The sequence below is a fragment of the Artemia sp. Qi Xiang Cuo genome, chromosome 14, assembly GCF_049724085.1.
Source record: "Artemia sp. Qi Xiang Cuo chromosome 14, ASM4972408v1, whole genome shotgun sequence".
NCBI classification, from domain to species: domain Eukaryota; kingdom Metazoa; phylum Arthropoda; class Branchiopoda; order Anostraca; family Artemiidae; genus Artemia; species Artemia sp. Qi Xiang Cuo.
In genome coordinates this window covers 10,787,428-10,813,074 of record NC_142807.1, presented here as the reverse complement: position 1 = coordinate 10,813,074, position 25,647 = coordinate 10,787,428, and the positions used below count along the sequence as shown (strand labels likewise).

General features: G+C 34.9%; 1 protein-coding gene across 1 annotated transcript; it reads left to right on the top strand.

The window, feature by feature from the left end:
* The first annotated feature begins 675 nt into the window (after window positions 1–675).
* Window positions 676–25,425, top strand: LOC148944119 (DE-cadherin-like). The gene is made up of 3 exons (XM_089099832.1): window positions 676–709; window positions 13,694–13,880; window positions 25,281–25,425. Exons 1-3 carry the CDS (start codon window positions 676–678, stop codon window positions 25,423–25,425), a joined length of 366 nt encoding a protein of 121 aa, XP_088955958.1.
* Window positions 25,426–25,647: the final 222 nt, after the last annotated feature.

The following is a 25,647-nucleotide window of genomic DNA, read 5'->3' as shown; positions in this document are numbered from 1 at the left end:
TGTAAGTTTCCACATCACCACTTCAAATAATCTCTTGATTTTGCCCCCTTTACTCTTTATTTAATATTGTATTATTTTTACTCGACTAGTATATTCTTAATTTGTTTTGTTTTCTTCTCGTGTGTTTTTTCAGGCTGGCGGACCTTAGTTTTATCGGCAATAATTAGTTCCTCTTGTGTAGTCAGGAAAAAGCCGAAATCCCTAAAGACTGTCAACAAATGTCACAAAGACCGACCGATATCAAAACTGCTTTAAACTTATTTTTTCAAGAAAATTTACGATATAAAGTAGGTTTTCTCTCTTGCAAGCTAACCAGAATATTCATTCTGAATAATTTTCGGGCCAACTGCGATATAATACTTCTTTTTGTAAATCCTTTGTTTTAAATGATGAAAGTTTTTAAAATGTTCATTCTGTCAAATGAAAGGAGGCCAGGGACTAAAGTGCTCAACAGAATTGATTTTTAAAATGTTAAAAAAAACGGAAAATTCAAATGAAATTACAGAGCCACAATATAACCTAATAACGAGCTGGAATAAAGTTATATAATAGTTTAAATTTAAACCAACAAAAACTACTATGAATGAATAAATTAAACCCAAAAACGAACAGAAATTGAAATTAATAATCTAACCTATATAAATTATGATGAAGACCACCCCTCCATTATACAAAATGCAAGAAGATCATGAAGATTTTTCCGAAGACAGTAAATATAATATAATGTACCACCTAAGCGAATATTTCGGCTATACAAGATACAGCTTTTTTTCAGCGAAATATAATGTAAAATAAGGAAAAGAAGCTGCAACCTGCAACCATTTCTGCAATCCTGCAACCATTAAACGTTGCCTTGTAATCCTAACCTTTCTTTCATAATAGCTCAAGCAAGTGGAATCGAACCATTTTTTTTTTCGTGCTACTTATTGTTTAGCTGATGTAATGATACGATCGGTGTCTAATCATTTGAATCTGACTAAAAACACGCTAAAAATCAGTTTCTTCAAGAAGTTGTATTATTTATTAGTTCTTAGGCTCTTGGAAATTAAAGTATTAAACTAGAAAAAGTGAGTGTAGGCTTACTTGAGATAAGGTACAAAGCTAATTTTTTCGAAAAATTATGAATGCAGACACATATCTCAAGATTGTTAGGGTTTGACCTTGAATTTCTTGTATGGTTTATATATGGTAAGGTAAATCTTTATTAATACAACTAATTTCAATCGCTTAAACTTTTATTTTTAATTAAATAAAAAAAACAAGTCTTTTTAACTGAAAGTAAGGAGCGACATTAAAACTTAAAACGAGCAGAAATTGTTTCGTATATGAAAGGGACTGTCCCCTCCTCAACGCCTCGCTCTTTACGCTAAAGTTTTTTATTGTTTAAAAAAAATATAGAGTTGTGAGAAAGTCAAATTTTAGCGTAAAGAGCGAGGCGTTGAGGAGGGGACAGCTCCTTTCATATACGGAATAATTTCTGTTCGTTTTAAGTTTTAATGTCGCTCCTTACTTTCAGTTAAAAAAAACTTGTTTTTTTTTATTAAATTTTTGAACGTTTTTGAATAAATTCAGGTTTTGATCTCGACTCACCGTACATGAATAATTAAAACAAAATTTTCATATTAATTTACTTTTATTTGGTTAAATGGCTTTCTCGAAACTTGTTTCATTTTATTTACGAACGTTTTTATTAGTAATAAATATACGTAACTTACGAATTAACTTGCCAATTCATAATTTTTTAATTTGATTTTTTTAATTATTTATTACTAATTTTTTTTAAATAATGATGGGAAATCCGGCACCCCTTCATAGCAATGTCCCTTCCCCCATAATAACTTCCTTCACGAGAAGATCCTCCCATATAACCCCCAACACACCCCCACCCCCCACTACCAGAAAAAATTCCCCCTGAACAAATGTCTGTATACTTCCCAATAACCAATACTATATGTTAACAGTGGGTAAAGTTCATAACTTTCAGTACTCCCCCTGTTGAATTTGAGGGATTAAGTCATCCTAGGAGACATAGTTATAATATTTTCGACCATGCTGAAAAAAATGGCTATTTCGAAATTTGGGTCGGGTGACATTGGGGAACAAATGAGCATGGGAGGGGGCCTAGTTGCCCTCCATTTTTTTTGTCACTTAAAAAGGGCACTAAAACTTTTAATTTCCGTTCCAATGAGCCCACCCACGATATTCTAGGACCACTGGGTCGATACGATCACCCCTGGAAAAAAAAACAAAAAAAACAAACAAATAACACGCATCCGTGATCTTTCTTCTGGCAAAAAATGGAAAATTCCACATTTTTGTAGATAGGAGCTTGAAAACTGTGCAGCAGGGCTATCAAATACTCTGAATTTGGTCGTGTGAATTTCATTAAGTGTTTAAATTATTTAATTGGTTTTTCTCCTTTTATTTAAAAATTTTGCGAGTTTTGTCAGAAGATTAACTTTTGAAGAATAAAGCCAAACTTTATTAAAAGTGTATATTTAAAATCAACATTAAAATCTGATTCTTTTGATGTATCTATTGGTATCGTTTTTTAGAGTTTCGGTTACCATTGAGCTGGGTCGCTCCTTACTTACAGTTTGTTACCACGAACTGTTTGACAATCACAAATAACTAAATTAAGTCGCCAACACTTTTGCACAAAACCAATGATGGTTTGCGGTCGTGCGGAAGTCCACGTTGCCTAATTACTGGCTTATCAAATTGATTATTTGATTGACTAAAATCAAAATGATAATAAACAAAAAGAATAATATATAAATAAAAATAATAAAAATAAAAATAACTCAAATTAAAAATAACAATAAATAAATAAAAATGTAAAATAATAACAAATTCATTCTTCATCAATCATCAATACTCGACTCCAATACTGATCCTACCATCCCACTCCCACCAAACCCACTCCCATGCCCACCCGTACCTCCCCAGGTAAGGACAGAATATAATTCACATATTTTCGCCCTTTTCCGTAAGTGTTTCCTTTCTCCCTAACTTTACCCCTAAAGAAACTTGCATGTACGTGCCTGAGTGAGGGAATCTCAAATGAAAAATTGCAAAAAAACCTTTGTTCTTTCTAAAGGGAAGGCGTCATAACATCTAACCGTCAGGAGAACCAACGTCATTTCGTCTACAAAATCTGTCATAACATCGACAAGAAAATCCGTCAGAACCACTAACCGTCATAGCATCTAAAATTTTAAAACTTTAGTTTTTTGGGGTTTACGGGGGACAAGGTACCTAGGTTAGGTTACGCATTTAATATATGCTATACTTTACCCCACCCCCCTGATGTGCAAATATGTAGCTGACATTTGTTTCTAAACTATTATATACTTACTACTATTATATAAACTTATAGATTTTATTAGATGTTATGCCGGTTAGTGGTTCTGACGGATTTTCCTTTTAGATGTTATGACGTTTATTGCTTGTGACGGTTAGTCGAAATGGTAGAACCCCCTTTCTAAATCATTGAATGCCAACATTTCGTCCAAGGAATCGGGTTGTGATGCCGATCCAATTACGCATATTCATATCACTGGAATGTTTTTCGACAACTCCTATTATAAGCAAGGGCGTTTTACGATAGAAGATTATCGTAAAACCCATAAATCTTTCAAAAGAGCAAACAAATCGTTACCATACAAAGAATTAGAAACAATACTTTTATTACATTTGTGGTTTGAAACGACTAGCAAGCAGGAATTTAAATGCGACGTCATAAGGAAAGATTTAAGGAAAATTGGAACTTCCTGGGAGGGTTTTTATAGGAAGGCTTTGGATTGATTGGAGGAGGAGCGTCAGGCAGCTTGGTGCTGCAGTGAGTTGTTAGTATTAGTATATGCTGGTTTGTAGCCAGGTTTATTAAGAACTGTGGCGGCGTGGGGTCAAGTTTACTTCTTGGTTAGAACAAGTTTCAAGGTGCTATCAATTGGATGCTTGGGTGCAATTTTTTCTTTGTTATTTTTTTTTAAGAACTGAAACTATGAGTAAGAAGCGAAATGATGTGCAACCCGGGATTACTTGTACTAGTAGGGACACTCAACACTAGCAGATCCAGGGAGGGCCGGGGACGCCGTCCCCAAGATTTTTTCTGGCGCCCTCTTTCTCTGTTTTTTTATCTTTTTTTCACTATTTTTTTTAGAATAAATTTGTCAATTTCGTCAATTAATGGCACCTTTGTCGCATTAGCCCCCCCCCCAGATTTTGCTCATTGGCGCCTTTGTCACATTGGGCCTCCCCCAAGATTTTGCTCTAGATATACCCCTAACACTCAAGGTCATCGATTAGGTTGAATGTCTCAAGGTCATTCCGCAATTCAGATGTTCCTTTTTAATGAGCTTTCATTTCTTAGAAAAAAAACGGAGAACAAATGCCCTAAGGCTAGTTAAAAAGACTAGAAAAAGAGGATGCTGTTCAAATGAAACTCAGAGAGGAAAGAAGCTAACAAAATGAAAAATAAAATCAAAAAGGGTGAAAAGGATAGGATGCTGTTCAAAGTATTGCTGAATCTAATGCGTTTAAAAATAATATTAAGAAATTGTTTTCTATTCCTTTTTATTGTTAGTTGCTCTCCAGATGAGATCTTTCTTTTCGGATGCCCTTAACAATTATGTAACTAAGTAAGCGTTTGTTATATTACGATTACCTTTTGTACATATAGTTTTCTGTTTTGTTGTTGTGTTTTGGTTGTTATATGGAGGAATTGTGTGCGTATTTTAGCCGCACAGGCTGCCTAGAGCTTAATGACTAACCATTTTCATAAATTTCGTTCCTTATGTTTTTTGTAAGTAAATAAATTCTGTTTCTCTGAAAATAATGAAAAAAAGAATAAAGAATTTTTTCTAAGAAATTAGTCCTATCTCTTTAAAAAATGAAAAAAATATTAAAAAAAGAAATAATTTGAATGTTTCACCAAGCTGATGAAATAAGAAAACAAAAAGTGGAGGCAAAAATTTAGTCAAAAATTCCTTTGTCATGGTTAGACAACTAAGCTTTAGGTGATACAATCCCTTTATATGGGCCTCTCTAAAGAAGTCCAACAAGAGATGCTACAGTCAAACGGCAGAGACGCTTTGAAAAACCCGTTTTCACAAGATGATTCAAGACACTGCTGAGAGAAATACTTTGTCTAGCGTGGTTTTAAGATATATAAAGTGTTGTTTTTTGGAGTTTAGATGGGGAAAATGTACCTAGGGTAGGTTATGTTACGTATGTAATATATGCTATGCTTTGCGCCCCCCTCCCTAATGTGCAAATATATAGCCCAAATTTGTTTCTAAACTATTATATATTCAACCAATTTTATTTTATTTCATTAGCATTAACCAAACTTGACTTTTTAGAAAGGCCCATAAAGGAAGTGTACCCTTTAGGTCTTAAATTCTTGCCTACACGCTTTTTGGAAGCGGTTGTCAATAATTTTCTTTCTCTAATTTTTTTTCGCGGTTGATTTATCCAGCATTTCATGAATGGTTACAAAATCTGATTATATAATTGAGTCATATTGGATCAATCCAGGTTTGATTCGTATGTAGTTTTGATTCGAGAAAGTTCACTTGTCATTTTTGTAACATTTAACGCTGAATTTTAACATGCAAGGAATTAATCCGGGCGAAACTTTTTGTTTAATAATTTGTGAAATTTTTGGGAGAAATTTCGGGCGTCTCGGATTAAAAGTTGTTTTTCTGTTGTTTAAGGTAATTTTTTCAATTTAGCTTCATAACTAAAATTCAAAGCCTCATAACAGCTCATCTGCATGCATAGTTTTACCCAATAGTTTTCAGGCTTTTTGTTGAATTTTGGGCGTTTCAGACAAAAATAATTTCAAAAATGATTAGGTAAATAAAGAAAAATAAAAAAGAATACATTTTGAAATCTAACCCGAATCTAGTCCCCCAACCTCCGAGATCCGCCCCTGAAACTGGGCGGACAAGGGTGGTAGGGGTACGCATATCTCCAGGCACAGCATTTAGAAAAACACTTTTTTTTGTAATCCTCGCGAGATTTGTTAAAGAGGTCCGAAGATTGGTACTGCCCCTGTGCGGCAAAATGTCAGTTTACACTCCCAAGGGAGGGTTAGAAAAAGAGAGACATAGAGAGCAAGAGAGGGAGGGAGAGGAGAGAGAGAGGAGGGAGAGAGACACAGACACAGACAGATAGACAGAGAGAGTGAAAAACTGCTATACTAAAGACCTACGAGCTGCGGGCTTTGCATCATATCGGTCTGGTGCCATCAACTCTTTTGGCTGAGAAGAAATCTCCTCTAAGAGAGGCTGAGCGAGAGAGAGAGAGAGAGGTAGGAGGGAGAGGGAGAGAGACACTGACAGATAGATAGATAGAGAGAGAGAAAAAAAAACTGAAATACCAAAGGACAGCCGGCTCTGCATCATTTCGGTCTTGTGCCATTATCTCTGCTCGCTGAGAAGATTTCTCCTCAGAGAGAGGCTGATGTCTCTTTTTAAATTATGGTCAGTCTTGCAGTCTTGTTTTTTGTTACGTCCACCTAATCCAATGCTATGAAATCGGTTTCATAATGGTACTGAATCGAGGTTCACGAAACGTAAAATAGGCCTGGGTATGAAAAAAAAGAACTCTGTAAGTATGTGATAAGCCTATATGCCCTAGTACGGAAGTCATTACTGACGTTTTAATAATTGAATTGATCTCTTAATAAAAAGAACCGACGCTACGCTGCTCTATTTATGACTCAAATTTCTTAGGCCAAAACATCGTATGAATGCTTGATGCCCAATATTGCTTATGTCTGTCTGTCTCATATTGGAGCCATTGTCTCGGACTCGGAATGCAGTTCAATAAAAGTAATCACATGAAATTGAGCTGAAAAAAAAAAAAATCAAATTCGCAGGTGTTCGTTCACTTGAAAGTGTAAATTAATTCCTAGATAACAGTAAATTGGATTTGAAAGTGCTTTTTCTCTAGTTATTGTCAGGCAACAATCAATGAATTGATTCTTAGCCTTGATAGGAAACAAGTTCTTTCTTATCTTTTTTTGACGTTTCTGTTGTGCTGAGTTTACAATGCCTTTATGATTATTGTTATCAAACAGTTCGTTTTTATGTTGGTTTCAAATACATAAGTTTCATTAAGTTTAGTTTTAGCCATCAAAGTTTTCTTGATTTTCGAAAAAAGGGGTAAACAGCCCCCTTAAAAGTCAAGTGATCTAAATGAAAAATCACACCATCATATTCTGCGTATCAGAGAACCCTACTGTAGAGGTTTCAAGCTCCTATCTACAAAAATGTGGAATTTTGCATTTTTTGCCAGAAGAAAGATCACGGATACGTGTTTATTTGTTTGTTTTTTTTGTTTTTTTCCAGGGGTGATCGTATAGACCCAGTGGTCCTAGAATATCGTGGGAGGGCACATTGGAACGGAAATTAAAAGTTCTTGTGCCCTTTTTAAGTGACCAAAAAAATGGAGGGCAACTAGACTTTTTTTTGCCAGAAGAAAGATCACTGAAGCGTGTTTATTTGTTTGTTTGTTGTTTTTTTTTCCAGGGGTGATCGTATCGACCCAGTGAACCTAGAATATCGGGAGATGGTTCATTTGCACGGAAATAAAAAGTTCTAGTTCCCTTTTTAAGTGACCAAAAAATTGGAGGGCAACTAGGCCCCCTCCCCCGCTCTTTTTTTCCCAAAATGGCCCGATGAAAATTTTGAGATAGCCATTTTGTTCATCATAGTTGAAAAGTCCAATAACTATGCCTTTGGGCATAATTTATCCCCCCCCCCCACAGCCCCAGCGGAAAAGTCTTTAAGTTATAAAATTTGGCCATTGCTGTATTTGCGCATAATATTTCTTATTGGGATGTAGGCATACATTTTCGGGTGGCGGGGACAAATTTTCTGTTGGAGGTTTTTCCAAGGGGGAACTTTCCATGGGGAGGGAAGTTTCCAGGGAGTGAACTTGTCAGGGGAATTATACACTAGGGAATTTGCCAGAATTCTTATACAAAATTCTTTTTTTATGTCTTGCTTTCTTTTCTCCGTCTCAATTTTACGCACGGACTGGACTGTCCGGAGTAACTGTCCGGACTGTACGCACGGAATAACTGTCCGGGGTAAATTTTCGCCGGGATCGAACTGTCTAGAGGACATTTCCGCGGGGAGGTGGTTTCTCCGTGGAGGTAGGGCCTGATAGAGCGATAGCGTAAAGAACGAGGTGTTGAGGAGGAGGCAAGCCCCTTTATATAGGTAATAATTTCTGTTCGTTATAATGTTGTTGTATAGGTAATAATTTCTGTGGTAAATAAGTTTTAATGTTGTTCCTTACTTTCAGTTGAAAAAATGTTTTTTTTTATTTAAATGTAAGCAAAGAAGTCATTTCCCGACAGTATTGGAGGAGGGAAGATGTTAGGGCTAATATACAAACTAAAGATTACCCTTTTTGCTGTTGCAAGTGCCCTTTTTCAGGATTCTCTAGCTGTTTCTTAATCAAATAGTTCGTGGTGAAAGGGTATTAATAAAGCCTACCAGTCTCAGAGATCATACTAGCGTGCGGTATACCATTCGTCCCTACACATGTGGATGCATTTCACCACAAATGAACCGTTATTATAGACAGTCTATCTAGTGAAACTGATGTTCATAGCGTATTAATCAAAAAAACTTTTTGCACAAAATAATTTTTCCAAAAAAAAGTAAAGAACTCAATTAAACCAAAAATGAAGAACAATAGAATCAAATAATCTACCAAGCATACAATTACCACAGATAAGTATCCATAAATAAATGAAACCCAAATCAAACAGAAATTGAAATAATTCAAACTCAAAACGAGCAGAAATTAATTTGAGTAGGGTTCTAAACCCTATACTTTCTAAAAGCCAGAATATAATTTGTACTGTAATGAAAAAAATTCAAATAAATTTACCGAAAAATATTCAAATGAATTTACTGAAAAAAATGTGCATTGTCAGTTTAATATACATATGCTGATAATTATTCCTTGAAAATTTAATTAATTTTTGACAATTTTTTTGAAAACACTTGAAAGAAAATATTAAAATAAGTCAAACTCAAAACGAGCTGAAATTAATCTGAGTAAGGTTTTGAACCCTACGCTTTCTAAGAGCTAGAATATAATTTGTACCTTACTGGAAAAAACTCCAATGTATTTACTGAAAAAAATATGCATTGTCAGTTTAATATGCATATGCTGATATTTATTCCTTAAAATCTTAATTAATTTTTGATTTCATATATATATATATATATATATATATATATATATATATATATATATATATATATATATATATATATATATATATATATATATATATATATATATATATATATATATATATATATGCGCCAGCTGTGGCTCTGGAGGGTCTTTATCCTTTTTTATCCTATTGTGGAGATTATAGCTTATATTCATAATTATATCTTACTTTGAAAAGCAAATGCACTAAATGAGCTCTAAATATTGAAGCAATGTTCTGCAAAAGTTAAAGATCGATGTGAAGAGTGGGATGTAAAAGGGCAATAACCCTCATTAAATTTAGAGTAACCCTTTGTATGGTATTAAAAACGAGCATAAATTAAATGGCTTTTTTTTTTAACAAGATTAGAAACCACACTTTAAGAACGAAAGTTAAAACACAAAGCCTATTGGATAAAAAGCATTTTACAAGGCCTCAAGGATAAAAGAGCTTATTGAGCTTATAATATATATATATATATATATATATATATATATATATATATATATATATATATATATATATATATATATATATATATATATATATATATATATATATTGCTTAGCTCGAAAGAGTTAATATAATATAGAAAGAGTTTATAATATATATATTGTTTTAAGTAATAAAATTAATGTTTACCAATAACATTAATGTTATAATGTTTTAAAAATGAATTGGTAGATAAAACACTTGTACTTACCCAGTAGCTACAGTTGTTGTACTCATAAATGGTTTCACTAAAGCACTACAAAACTTTAGCCTGAAGGGGGGGGGTTGAGGAGTGGGGAGCTTCCTATATAAGTAGTATCGTAGTAATAGATACTAAAAATACATGAAAAAATACATTGAATTGCGCAAGAAAAACACATGCCTTTGACACTGTATTTACACGTGAACATTCTAAAAGTTGGCAAGGTTTTTGTTATTGTTGTCAATTGTTTGGAGGGAAAACCAAAAATACTCAGAATCGAAAATAAAGGGGATCTGCCTCAAGGGGAAGGCTCAGAGGCCCTTCCTTCCCCCCTTTCTGAGGGCAGGGGAGGGGGGGGTCCATTTTGGAGGGAAAACCAAAAATACTCAGAATCGAAAATAAACGGGATCTGCCTCAAGGGCAAGGCTCAGAGGCCCGTCGTTCCCCCATTTCTGAGGGCAGGGGAGGGGGGTCAATTTTGGAGGGAAAACCAAAAATACTCAGACTCGAAAATAAACGGGATCTGCCTCAAGGGCAAGGCTCAGAGGCCCATTCGTTCCCCCATTTCTGAGGGGAGGGGGAGTCAATTTTGGAGGGAAAACCAAAAATACTCAGAATCGAAAATAAATGGGATCTGCCTCAAGGGCAAGGCTCAGAGGCCCCTCCTTCCTCCATTTCTGAGGGCTGGGGGGGTCAATTTTGGAGGGAAAACCAAAAATACTCAGAATCGAAAATAAATGGGATCTGCCTCAAGGGCAAGGCTCAGAGGCCCTTCGTTCCCCCATTGCTGAGGGCAGGGGAGGGGGGGGGTCAATTTTGGAGGGGAAACAAAAATGCTCAGAATCGAAGATAATTTCCATTCATCTTAGTTTTTGACGATGCTCCTTATTTCTAGTTGAAAATGCTTATTTTTTAATTTAATTGGGAATGAAAAGTCAAACTCTAACATAAAGAACAAGGTATTTTGGAGAGGGAATCTGATGAAATAATTTAGGTCGTATGATCAATTTAATTTATTTTTTAAATTCAATAGTTTTTCAGTAAGGACAATCAATATCCTAAAAATGCATGATTAAAACTTTTACCTTGAGCATCAATGTTGTTAGTATATCTTCAAAACGTATCGTTTATGAGGGTTGGCGTATCTGATTAAATAATTTAGTTAGTAAGATAAATTAAATTTATTTTTTAATTAATTAGTTTTTCAGTAATGACACTTGATATCCTAATAGTGTTTGATTCAAACTTTTACCTTAAGAATTGATGGTGTTAGCATAATTTCAAAAAAGGATCGTTTATGAGGACTGGCGTATCTGATGAAATAATTTAGGTCGTATGATCAATTTAATTTATTTTTTAATTCAGCAGTTTTTCAGTAAGGACACTCGATATCCTAAGTGTTTGATTCAAACTTTTACCTTGAGCATCTATGTTGTTAGCAGAATTTCAAAAAAAGGAACGTTTATGAGTGCTGGCGTATTTGATGAATTAATTTAGGTCGTACGATCAATTTAATTTATTTTTTAATTCAGTAGTTTTTCAGTAAGTACACTCTATATTATAAAATTTTTGGATTCAATATTTTACCTTTTGCATCTTTATGTTTTGCAGAATTTAAGAAAAAAACTCTTGAGTTCGGTTGCATCTGATGAAGTAATTTAAGTTTGATGATACCTTTAATATATATTTTAATGAAGTAGTTTTTTCAGACAGTGTTGTCGATACCATAGAAGTGTTCGGTATAATCTTTTACATTGAGAATACATGTTGTTAGGTCCTAGTCCACCAGCCTGAATGGTGGAAATCCACTAGCTCAGTATTGGGGTCTTAGTCCAGCAGCCTGAATGGTTGAAATTCACTATCTCAGTATTGGGGTCTCAGTCGACCAGCTTGAATGGTGGAAATTCACTTGCTCAGAATTGGGGTCTTAGTCCACCAGCCTGAATGGTTGAAATTCACTAGCTCAGAATTGGGGTCCTAGTCCACCAGCCTGAATGGTTGAAATTCACTAGCTCAGAATTGGGGTCTTAGTCAGTGTTCAGATTGGAGCGTTGGGGTCCGACTATCTGGGCTTTATATGTCAAGGTCTGAATGCTAAGCGATGGACATGAGCTCGATTAGATTTTCTAACCTCCAATCCCTCCCCTGCCCTCAGAAATGGAGGAAGGAGGGGCCTCTGAGTCTTACGCTTGAGGCATATCCCATTTATTTTCGATTCTGAGTATTTTTGGTATTCCCTCCAAAATTGACCCCCCCTCCTCTGCCCTCAGAAATGGGGGAACGATGGGCCTCTGAGCCTTCCGCTTGAGGCAGATCCCGTTTATTTTCTATATTGAGTATTTTTGGTTTTCCCTCCAAAATTGACCCCCCCACCCCTGCCCTCAGAAATGGGGGAACGAAGGGCCACTGAGCCTTCCCCTTGAGGCAGATCCCGTTTATTTTCGAATCTGAGTATTTTGGGTTTTCCTCCAAAATTGACCTCTACTAATATCCTCTCAAATAAACTATTCTCTTTGAATTCAATTCTCTTACTAATATGAATTGTAATGAAAATCAGTCCTTTTATTCAAATCCCAACCACGAATCAAGTTATCGTATATTGAGCAACCTCTAATTGGCTCATAAAAAATGTCTACGTCAAACGATGCATTCATTGTGCAATTGACATCAAAAACAAAAACCTTGCCGACTTTTAAAATGTTCACGTGTAAATACAGTGTCAAAGGCATGTGTTTTTCTTGCCCAATTCCATGTATTTTTTCATGTATTTTTAGTATCTATTACTACGATACTACTTATATAAACGGAATAGTTTCTGTTCGTTTCAAGTTTTAATGTCCCCTTTACTTTCATCTGAAACGACTTGTTTCTGTTTTATTTAATAACCAAGCGATGTCCATCTAGATGCAGTGTAGATGTCCATGCAACACTGCACTGTAATAGATTTTTATAAAAGTTGTTCTGCTGTTAAGAAGTGTAGCCAGGACTCAGTAGATAGGATTCAGTAGGTCTAATCCCTCCTAGAATAGTGGCTAAATGGTCATTATATAATGAAACAGTACCCACCTTTTTGTGTTGAATAGTTTTGGAAGTGGGCTACATTTAGGTGCATCCTTAGTTACTTTTGGAGGGGGGGCACGTGCCTAGTAAATCTGGTGTTTGTACTATAGTGAAGTCACGATTCCTTTATGATCTTTATTATGATCAGGGAGGAAGTCATTTTATAGATTCATGGGGGGGGGGGTAGAATACTTAATTTTATCGAATCAATCTCTAATTTTACCAATTTTTAACTGAGACCTAAATTTATCAGAATTGATCAGAATTATCTGATTTATCAGTTTATCAGAATTTCAGTGCGATGCTTCTTTTGCACCACGATTTTACCAATATTTAACTGAGACCTAAATTTACCAGTGATTTATCAGAATTTCAGTGCGATGCTTCTTTTGCACCACGATTTTACCACGGTTTTACCACGATTTTACCACAAATTTTACCAATATTTAACTGAGACCTAAATTTACCAGTGATTTATCAGAATATCAGTGCGATGCTTCTTTTGCACCACGATTTTACCACGGTTTTACCACGATTTTACCACAAATTTTTACCAATATTTAACTGAGACCTAAATTTACCAGTGATTTATCAGAATGTCAGTGCGATGCTTCTTTTGCACCATGATACATTTCCATCTCGAGTGCAAAGGAATTTTTGTTTTGTTAATAATTTCCTTTTTATTCTAGGCATTCAAGTCCAAAGGTCTGTTGGAGAACCTGTCGTTCATGCTGGGGCTATGCCTGGAACTCCAGTCGTTCGTCTGAGTGGAATTGACCGAAAGAAAAATAAGACTGTTGCATTTCGTCTGCACAAAGGGCAGGACTTTCAGTTTTTTGATATCGATGGAAAAACTGGACATATATTTACTAAGCTGTAAGTTAAAAATATAAGTATTATATATTTGAAATGTAAAATATAAATACAAAGTTAAAGTTTGAAATGTAAAGTTAAAACGTTTGCTGTTGATTTGTTTTGTTGATCATGTAACCGAATTGTGAAAAAAGAGAAGTTGGAAAACAACATATACATCAAAATAGTCCATATCTATATGTAATTAAATAAAAATCAAGTTTTTTCAACTGAAACTAAGGATCAACATTAAAAATTAAAACGAACAGAAATTATTCCGTATATTAGGGGGGACTATCCTTTCCCCATCCCTTGCTCTTTATGCTAAAGTCTCGAAGCTCTTTAAAAATCGTTCTTTTTCAAGTTCAAATAGTATTTCAGAAGTCGATCTGAAAGAATCGGGACAAAAACTCAGTCTTTAGTGTAAACATGAGGGGGGAAACCCTCCCCCCCTCATACACAGAATAAATTATATTCGTTTTAAGTTTAAATGTTGCGCCTTGCTTTCAGTTGAAAGAACTTGTTTTTTTTAATTAAATTTCTGACAGTTTTTCAAGTCATGCCAGAAAATCTCCCCCTCCCCCTTGTACAATTCCCCCAGAAACTTTCTTCCTCAAGAAAATTTTCTCCCGTGAATTCCCTCCCCCCAGAAATTGATTTTGTTAAATTGAAATCAATGAAATTTTTAAATTGAAATTTTATTAAATTGATTTGTTTGTGGATTTGCCAATTTATCTTAATAAATAGCATTGATATCAGCGGGCCACATACAACCAAAACAAAAATCATAGGCAGCGTAACAGCGCTGTTTAAGTAAAGATACAGGATAAGTCAAAGTATTACACACAGATTGTGTTAAAAAAAAAAAAAAAAAACGAATTCTATAAAAATTACACAAAAGTTTTCTTTGTGTAAATCAGGGTTTGGGGGGGGGGGTAAATTTCTGGAGGGCTTTTACACTGAATATCGTTTTTATGTCTATAATTCCCTTCACAAGTAAAGCTCGGTCTCCTAGTGCTGTACGATAATACTGATAATAATAGAAACAGAGAATGGGTTGGCACCGCTTATACGTGCACACAAAATTTCTAAATTCTGAGAAATATATATATATATATATATATATATATATATATATATATATATATATATATATATATATATATATATATATATATATATATATGTATATATATATATATTCTGTTTAAAGTCACTTTATTCTATTCTCAACAGACATTTCGTAGAGCATGCTGATGCAGAGATAACTCAAACAGCTCGTGGTAACGAACTGTAAGTAAGGAGCGACCCGGCTCAATGATAACCGAAAGTCTAAAATACGGAATTTTGATACCAATAGATACATCAAAAGAATCAGATTTTCATTGTGATTTCAAATATGTAAGTTTCATCAAGTTTAATTGTACCCATCAAAAGTTACGCGCCTGAGAAAATATGACTTATTTTCGAAAAAAGGGAAAAAGACCCCCTAAAAGTTATAGAACCTTAATGAAAATCACACCATCATATCCAGCGTATCAGAGAACCCTGACAAAAAATGGAAGGCAACTAGGCCCCCTCCCACGCTCATTTTTTTCCCAAAGTCACCCGATCAAAATTTTGAGATAGCCCTTTTGTTTAGTATGGTCGAAAATATGATAATTATGTCTTTTAGGATGACTTAATCCCCTGAAGCCCCCGGGGGGAGGGCTGAAAGTTATGAACTTTACCCAATGTTAACATATAGCATTGGTTATTGGAAAGTAACCTACAGACGTTTTTAGGGGGAATTTTTTCTGGTCGTGGGGGGGGGCGGGGGATTATGTGGGAGGATCCTTTCATGAAGGAAGTTTGAAAGGGACATTGCTATGAGGGGGCGCCGGATTCCCGAGCATTATTTAAAAAAAAATCCGAAATTAAATATAAAAAAAACAAGTTTTTCAACTGAAAGTAAGGAGCAATATAAAAACTGAAAATGAACAGAAAATATTAGCTATATGATTGGGTTCACCCCCTAGTCAGTACCTCACTCTTTAAGCGAAACAATTTTTAGTACTTTCATAAGAGCTTTTTAGTCTAATTAACGGACTTTGTGATTAAGGGGTCATTTTTAAAGAATTGGAACAAAATTCGAACTTTAGCTTAAAGAGCAAGGTATTGACTAGGGGGAAAACCCCATAATATACGTATTAAAAATATATGAATATAGAAGTTCGATACGTAAGTTAATTCGTAACTTACCTATATTTATTACTAATAAAAACGTTCGTAAATAAAACAAAACAAGTTTTGAGAAAGCCATTTAACCAAATAAAAATAAAATTAATATGCAAATTTTGTTTAAATTATTCATGTACGGTGAGCAAAATTCAGAAACTGTATTAATTCAAAAACGTTCAGAAATTAAATAAAAAAAAAACTGATTTTTTTTTTAACTGAAAGCAAGGAGTGACATTAAAAATTAAAACGAACAGAAATTATTCGTATACGAAAGGGGCTTTCCCCTCCTCAACGCCCCGCTCTTTACGCTAAAGTTTGACTTTCTCACAACTCTATTTTTTTTTTTACAATAAAAAACTTTAGCGTAAAGAGAGAGGCGCTGAGGAGGGGACAGCCCCTTTCATATGCGGAATAATTTCTGTTCGTTTTAATGTCGCTCCTTACTTTCAGTTAAAAAAAACTTGTTTTTTTTATTTAATGTCCCACAAGAAGCACTGGCGTAATGTCAAACGCGACTAATTTCAGTCATAATTCTTAACACATTTATGTCAATTCTTTTTTTGGAGCTGGTTAAAAGAAATATTTTGAAAAGTGAAAATAGCGAGAAGTCAGCCTAGTATCAAACAGTTCGTGGTAACGAACTGTAAGTAAGGAGCGACCCGGCTCAATGGTAACCGAAACTCTAGAAAACGGTATTTTGATACAAATAGATACATCAAAAGAATCAGATTTTAATGCTGATCTCAAATATATAAGTTTCATCAAGTTTAATTCTACCCATCAAAATTTAGGTGCCTGAGAAAATTTGGCTGATTTTCGAAAAAAGGAGGAAAGACCCCCTAAAAGTTATAGAACCTTAATGAAAATCACACCATCATATTCAGCGTATCAGAGAACGCTACTGTACAGGTTTCAAGCTCCCATCTACAAAAATGTGGAATTTTGCATTTTTTGCCAGAAGAAAGATCACGGGTACGTGTTTATTTGTTTGTTTGTTTTTTTTTGTTTTTTTTTCCCAGGGGTGATCGTATCGACTCAGTTGTCCTAGAATATCGTGAGAGGGCTCACTCGAATGGAAATTAAAAGTTCTAGTGCCCTTTTTAAGTGACCAAAAAAAATGGAGGGCAACTAGGCCCCCTCCCACGCTCATTTTTTTCCCAAAGTCACCTGATCGAAATTTTGAGATAGCCATTTTGTTCAACATGTTCGAAAATATAATAAGTATGTCTTTTAGGATGACCTAATCCCCCTAAATTCCCGGGGGGAGGGCTGAAACTTATGAATTTTACCCAATGTTAACATATAGTATTGGTTATTTGGAAGTATACTGACGTTTTCCGGGGATTTTTTTCCGGGGTGGGGGGGAGCGGGGTGGGTCGGGGTTTATGTGGGAGGATCTTTCCATGAAGGAAGTTTTCATGGGGGAAGGGACATTGCTATAAAGGGGACGCCGGACTTCCCAGCATTATTTAAAAAAAGATCAGAAATTTAATATAAAAAACAAGTATTTCAACTGCAATAGCAGCAACATCGAAACTTCAAACGAACAGAAAATACTACATATATTATTGGGTTCACCCCGTAGTCAATACCTCGCTCTTTAAGCCAAAGATTTTTTAGTACTTTCATAAGAGCTATTTATTCAAATTAACGGCCTTTGTGATTAAGCGGTCATTTTTAAAGAATTGGAACAAAATTCGAACTTTCGCTTAAAGAGCAAGGTATTGACTAGGGAGCGAATCCCCTAATAAACAAATTAAAAATATATGAATATATAAGTTCGTTACGTAAGTTAATTCGTAAGCTACTTATATTTATTACTAATAAAAACGTTCGTAAATAAAATTAAACAAGTTTCGAGAAAGCCATTTAAATAAATAAAAGTAAATTAATATGAAAATTTTGTTTTAATTATTCATGTACGGTGAGCCAATATAAAAACCTGCATTTATTAAAAAACGTTCAAAAATTAAATAAAAAAAAAAATTTTTTTAAACTGAACTTAAGGAGCGACATTAAAACTTAAAACGAACAGAAATTATTCCGTATATTAAAGGGACTGTCCCCTCCTCAACGCCTCGCTCTTTACGCTAAAGTTTGACTCTGTCTCACAACTTTATTTTTTAAAACAATAAAAAACTTTAGCGTAAAGAGCGAGGCGTTGAGGAGGGGACAGTCCCTTTCATATAAGTATATTTATTACTAATAAAAACGTTCGTAAATAAAATTAAACAAGTTTCGAGAAAGCCATTTAACTAAATAAAAGTAAATTAATATTATTTTTTTTTTTTATTATTAATGTAAGGTGAGCCAAAATCAAAACCTGCATTTATTCAAAAACGTTCAAAAATTAAATAAAAATAAAAAGTTTTTTAAACTGAAAGTAAGGAGCGACATTAAAACTTAAAACGAACAGAAATTATTCCGTATATGAAAGGGACTGTCCTCTCCTCAACGACTCGCTCTTTACGCTAAAGTTTGACTCTGTCTCACAACTTTATTTTTTAAAACAATAAAAAACTTCAGCGTAAAGAGCGAAGCGTTGAGGAGAGGACAGTCCCTTTCATATACGGAATAATTTCTGTTCGTTTTAAGTTTTAATGTCGCTCCTTACTTTCAGTTTAAAAAACTTGTTTTTTTTATTTTTGTACAAAGAGGCAGTCCTACACTTGTGGATTAGTATGTGAATTCAAAACACAAGGAATAGGACGTCACAAGTTCTTATTAGGCATTTCAATTACAAATGAGAGAATCGGAGTTTCAATTAAATACAGGAAATGCAAATTTTAACAGTCAAAGGATTTCTGGTGCGGATCCCCCTCTACCAAATTCCATGACCAAATTACAACCGATTTGACCTATCTAATCATAGTAGAAATATCATTATAAAAAGCACTAAGCCAGGGGCGGATCTTGAGCAAAATCTTGGGGCGGGGGAGGGGGGCACTATGACAAGGGTGCCAATGAGCAAAATCTTGGGGAGGGCAATGTGACAGAGGTGCCAATAATTGACCAAATTGACAAATTTATTTTTAAAAAAGAGTGAAAAAAATTAAAAAAATAGAGAAAGAGGGTGCCAGAAAAAATCCTGGGGGCCCAGGCCCCTCTTCGCCCCTGTATCCGCCAGTGCACTAAGTCTTATTTTCTTTTCCAATTATTTTTTTTTTCATTCAGGAGATTATATTCACTGTACATCTACCTTCCTATTCTTCAATGATTCCAGTTCTGTTCTATTTGCATATTTAGAGGGTGTTTTCATTTCCACTTTTGAGAGTTTTAAAACAAGAGAATCTAATGTTGAACTGATAGATCTTAGGACGTAAAACAACCTTAAGTATCAGAGGAAAAAATTGACCTGAGCAAATATGGCGAAACTGGAAGCATGGAATATTTTTTTTTCAATTTTGCAATTAACCAGGCTCACGTTTTTACTTGATGATAAGGTTTTAAAGGCAAGATCTTTAGAAAAATATTAACGTGGAATATATTATGAAGTGTAATGGACCCCTATTTTTCTCTTTTTCCTTATGTTAAAACGAGCATGTATTAATTAAAAAAACATCTGCTCAAATTAAAGAGCAAATTTGACACTTAAAAGGAGCTGGGGGGGACTGCCCCTAACCTCTTCCCCCATCAACGACGCCACTGACAAACACTGCTTTCCGCTATATTTTTGTCCACATATCAACATTTGTGACTCAAACAGGGCCAAATTGCCAGCAAACGATGGATACGGTACATGAAGTTGGCCAATATGTATAGAAAGCTCTATTGTGAGATCCTTCAGTCTCTAGTGACGAGTGACCACACTGTGGCACTGAACCTGTGTTGTAATTCAAGTAAAATTAAACAAATTTGTTCAAAATAATGGGAAAATATCATCATGTCCTATCTAACAGGGGTGTAATTTTCTATGGGGCAGGGAGGGGGGCAACTGCCCCTCCCAGACCCTAGTTTACTTCCCCCCCCCCACCCCCGTCTGAAATTAAGTTTCTCCAAACGTTTTGCAAAACTAAGATAAGCCTGCATAATTCAAGCATCCAGAGAAACGGGTAAGTTTTCTTTAAAACATCTTTACCTTTTTTGTTACTATTTTTCATTTTTCACTGTCATTTTCATTTGATTTATGAAGATTGGCTCCAACTTTGGCCCCCTTCCTCAGGATTTTGACGAAATTGGGTCACTGTCATCTAAGTTAGAATTTGAAGGCAGAACGTAAAAGAACGTATTTTTAACGTAAAAAGAACCTAATTTGAAAGCAGAATCACGAGAAACATAGAAATTTAAACTGTCGAATATATCTTATTTTAATAATGTAGCGTTGCCAGTGGATGGATGAGGATCAGTGACTATACTTAATTAGAAAAAGTTGATATTTATATTATAAATTGAAACCATTACATATTTAGTTCCAGCTGCCGCAGGGCCTAGAATTGCATGGAGATTATGCTCCAAATTTCTCCAAATAATCAAACAAGATTAAGAAGAAGAACATATGCATTTATACACATTTACTGAATGAAAATGTGAATGTAAAAATATTACTTTTTTCAGTGCAAAGACGGGAGATTGAGAGGGGTGACAGACTCTATTATATAAAATAATACAATGTTATTAGCACAAAAAACTAAACAAAAAAACTTGACAGATTAAGAACAAAAATAGATTTGAATATTGGATCATTCAAAGGTAAGATACACTTTCAATAATAATTATCCCAGAAGTTAAGCTCAAATCAAAATTTCACTTTCAAAGAGTAGGTTCATATGGGGCGACATTTAAATTGTATATCAAGAAAAGTACCACGAATTTTTTTTTGAAAATTTTACAGGGTTCATCTTAAATGATTAAAATTACAATTCTATGAAAAATGTAGGCTACCAAAAAACAATTTAACTACTTATGTGATGGTTTGAGGGTATACAATCCCTCCCGCCCTTTACCATTTTTGTTTCTGAAAGAGTTTTTTTTTCTCCAAAATTAATCTTGATTGATTCGGAAACTCTTTCCGATGTTCCACGGTCCATGAAGGACATTGTTCTTACCAGGCGTAGAACTTCATTTTCCGTGACCGGTGGTCGCTGTATGAAGTGGTTTGAGCAAAGCCACTTCCATCTTATAGGTAATGTTAATTTGAAACCCAAGATGAAGAAAAAAAGATAAAAAGCCACAAAACTAAAATTCTTTTCCGTGTTTGTATCTTATCGTCTTAAAACAAAATTAACATAGACATTTTGAGCCCCAGTTTTGTACATGCGAGGAAAGCCTTTTAAACCTTTGAGCCCCAATATTTCTTCATTTACTAAAAAATATTGATACAGGAAAGAAATATGTAAATCAAACAGTTCGTGGTAACGAAATGTAAGTAAGGAGCACCCGGCTTAATAGTAACCGAAACTCTAAAAAAATGGAATTTTGATACCAATAGATACATCAGAAGAATCAGATTTTTATGCTGATTTCAAATATATAATCAAGGTTTAGTCATACCCATCAAAAGTTACGAGCCTGAGAAAATTTGCCCTATTTTCGAAAAAAGGGAGGAGACATCCCCTAAAAGTTTTATAATCTTAATGAAAATCACCCCATCACATTCAGCGTATCAGAGAACCCCACTGTAGAGGTTTCAAGCTCCTATCTGCAAAAATGTAGAATTTTGTATTTTTTTTTCCCAGAAGAAAGATCACCGATGTGTGTTTATTGGTTTGTTTTTTTCCCCCAGGGTTGATGGTACCGACCCAGTGTTCCAAGAATATCGCAAGAGAGCTCATTCGAATGTTTTTCTTAGTACTTCCAAAAGAGCTATTTGTTCTAATTAAACGGCCTTTGTGATTCAGGGGTCGTTCTTAAAGAATTGGAACAAAATTTGAACTTCAGCGTAAACAACGAGGTGTTGACGATGGCGCGAACCCCCCCCATATACATAATAATTTCTCTCCGTTTTAAGTTTTAATGAGGTTCCTTACTTTCAGTTGAAAAAAAACTTTTTTTTAAATTTAATCATTAGAAATAATGGCAATTAAGAGATCACATTGGTATTCTATTTATTTGTTTAATTTTTTCATGAAATTTAATTTTGTGATAAATCATGCTAATTTTAAATGCACATTGTTGCCCTGCTAAAGTTAACGCTAATTTACCGAAAATAAATGCAAGTTAACAGTTAATTTATCGGTTGTTTCTTTTTTCATTTATTTTGCATTTTTCGTCATTTTTTGTCATTTCAGTTTCTTTTGTAATTTTTTTCGTTTATTGTCACTTCTTATATTGCCACTTGTTTTTAACTTGTTACTTGTTTTTGGTCCTTTATGACGCAGTTTGAGGTCTAGTTGTTTCTTTTCAAGTTTTGAGTACCACTTTTAGTTATCTTGGCTTTTTGGTTGTTATATTTGGGTATGTTATATTTAGTTTATTTTGGTTATCAAGCCTGTTTTTTTTTTGTTATCAATTGTATTTGATTGTTTCTTTTATTCTTACTGGTTTTTGACCCGCGTTCTGCTTATGAGTCACGTTTTGATATGCTAATGCATATGGAAGATGTTTTTTCTTTTATAAAAATTCCAAACTAGGAAAGAAATTCGTAATATCATTAGAAATAATGGTAAGCCGCACAATTTTGAATTTTTATTTTCAGCCCAAAAATGTTAACTCTGTGATATGTCATTTTAAATTTTTAAACGCATTTTTTTTTTTTTTTTTTTTTGCTAACGTTAACACTAATTTGTTGAAAACAGAGAAGAATTTTGGTTTTTCCAATTTCTTCCTCATATATTTTCTTCTTTAACTTCTTTTTTTTCATCTTCATTTTCTTCATCTTCTCTCTTCATCTTTTTCTATTTATTATTTGTGGTGCTACATGGTAGGTACGTTTGTTATGATTCTACTCATGAGGAATAGTGATAGCGAGTAAGAAGTCAATTGGTGGGAGGTTCTTACAGGAGCATAGGATACTACTACTATTACTAGTACTAAACACTCACTTCATCGAAATCCTGCCTGAGGCCAACTCAACTGCGCACGCTCCTCCTCCATTCCTATCTTTTCATAGCTTCCCTATACAAATCCCCCCAAGAAGTTCCAATTTCCTTTAAATTCTTTCTAACAACCTCTTAATTTCCCATTGGGGGATGACCTGCTTTTCGTTTGACCCTGGAAGAATGGATGAAAAGCGCAATGTTTGGCAGTCTGTCATCCGTATAACGTGTCTTACCCATCTCAACTTTGATCCCACTATAGCCCTAGAATGCGGGATAGAGCCATATTTTGCTTGCAGCTTACTATTTGAGATTCTGTCAGTCGAATGGGCACTCAAAACAATCTTTAGACCGTTCTTCTTGAAAACATCTAACAAAACGTTCTCTGTCTTCTGAAGCGCCCACGTTTCAGAACCATACTTGACCACTGCCATCACTGTAACCTCCGATATTATATTCTTTGTTTGTTCCTTGGTTTGTCCTATTCTTTCCCACTTTTTTCAAGTCTGGAAAAAATCCTAATATTAAAAGTTGAATGTTCTACTTTTAACCTCTTCACGGCATCCACCATCTACACTAATAATGCTACCCAGGTAAGCTAAGCTATCCTCTTGATCAATCCTCTCGTTACCTCCATTCATTCCTAGTCTAAGCAATTTAGTCTTCTTAAAGTTAGATTTTCAGCCTATTCTTGCACCCTGAACCCTCAGAAAATTCATTCATTGCGCCAACAATTCATCATTCGTACAGGATCTCGTATAGGATCCGTATATGCATTCATCTCGTATAGGACATTCAAATCATCAGTATAATCAAAGTCTAGAAGAGTTTTATCTTCCTATTTGATTGTTAGTACTTCCACAGCCTTTGCTGTGTTCTTTAGGACGAAGTTTGTCAAAATGATTCATGTAAGTGGGTATAGATCACAACCCTGCTTAATTCCTGGTTGGATACGAAGCCAGCTACTAACATCATTTTCTACCTCAACTGCAGTAATGTTATTCTCGATTATAGCTGTAATCCCTTTAATGCCTTCACTAAAACTCTTCTAATATAAATATATTAAATACATGTTGTTTTCTTGCTAATGTTAACTCTAATTTGTCGAAGGTAAAGACACAATTTCAAGTACTTGATTGGTTGCTTCTTTTATTATCCTTCACTAAACTATCCTGTAAATTTACCTGACGCGATTGTTTTTTTAGTCCAAAGTATAACAGTGTTCTCTATCTTGTCTTCGTGGTGTTCTTCTGTCCAATGATAGTCTGAGACAGGGTGTGGCGCGAAGTTATACTTCCGCCTCTTTGAAGAAAGCCCATGGAGGGTGACAACCGTGAGTTTGGCATTGGAAGATTATTGTGGGGAGACGGGACTGACTCATTCGTCGGATGTGACTGAGTCACGGAAGTTCCGGGAGATGGACCTTGGAGTGGATCTTTTGTTGGATGTTAAGGTTGTCAGGAGTCCGACATTCAGATTATATCAAGGTAGGGGATTCTGGTAATACAGTGGAGGTATTCAGTTTCAAATGCTGTGAGTCGAAACTGGTCGTCCACCCTCAGTGTTCAAGTTTCACATGGTAGATTGCGACGGGAATGATAAAGGTATAGAAGAGTCGTTTCTTGAGCCGTAGGGACAGATTGTTGCGCCGCCAAAATGACATAAGAGCCATGAAACCGGAACTCGTAAAGAAGAGCCCCCTTTTTATATCTTTTGAGTGGCTGTTTTGCTGCTGGTGTCCAGACTACCAAGATAGAGGAACGCGTCGAGGCCCTGAATGCTCTCTCTGTTAAGTTTCAGGAGCGACTTAATTGTATCCTGCAGCTTTCTTGAGCAGCATATAGCCTTTGTTTTTTATGTATTTATGGCCATTCCAGAAGATCTAGTTGTTTCGAGGACGTCGTTTACTAAGGCTTGTAAATCATCAGGCGTTTCAGCCATTAAGTCGGAATCGCTGGCGCTAACTAGTTTTTCTGTTAAATCCTCCCACCACAGGGAGGTGACTGCTGAGAGGCTCTATAAAAAAGCATAATTTACCTTGGTGTTAGAACTTTCTTTTTGTATTTTTTTTTTTTATCAAAGTTTGTCCGTTTCCCATTTTGAGTTGTCCATTTTCGAAGACTGAACTGTGGATTTCAGTCTATTTACAAAGGGTATATTTCAAAGAGTAATAGTAAGCTACTTTTAGCGATTAACAGTACAAATAGATTAAAATGAATTTACTTTTTAGACCTATCCAGAAGAAAGTTGGAGAGTCATACAGCTTAATTGCAGCTGCATTCGTAGAAGGAGAAAGCATGTTTGAACGATTCGACGTAAAAGTTATACCCCTCAACGAGTTTCCCCCTGAGTTCACCAAGGATAGCTATATGTAAGTTTATATTCCATGAACAGCCTATAAATTCGACGATAATACACACAAGAAAATTCAGCACGCTTCTCTGTTGAAGGGCCGTACCGGAGGCTCCGGAAGCTTAGAAGGTCTTGATGAATGTGTGAAAAATATGCGACAATTTTCAACCGTTAACAGGCCTCGGTAAATTGTCACTGAAACCTTACAGTAACTGAATTTTTGGAAAATAATATATAATAAATCC

What these genes read in the sequence shown, in the direction of transcription:
- LOC148944119 (XM_089099832.1), top strand. Translation starts at nt 676, where the DNA reads ATGCAAGAAGATCATGAAGATTTTTCCGAAGACA. An exon ending in TGAAGATTTTTCCGAAGACA is followed by an intron (nt 710 to 13,693) that starts GTAAATATAATA and finishes TTTTTATTCTAG; the next exon opens with GCATTCAAGTCCAAAGGTCT. An exon ending in GGACATATATTTACTAAGCT is followed by an intron (nt 13,881 to 25,280) that starts GTAAGTTAAAAA and finishes TTTACTTTTTAG; the next exon opens with ACCTATCCAGAAGAAAGTTG.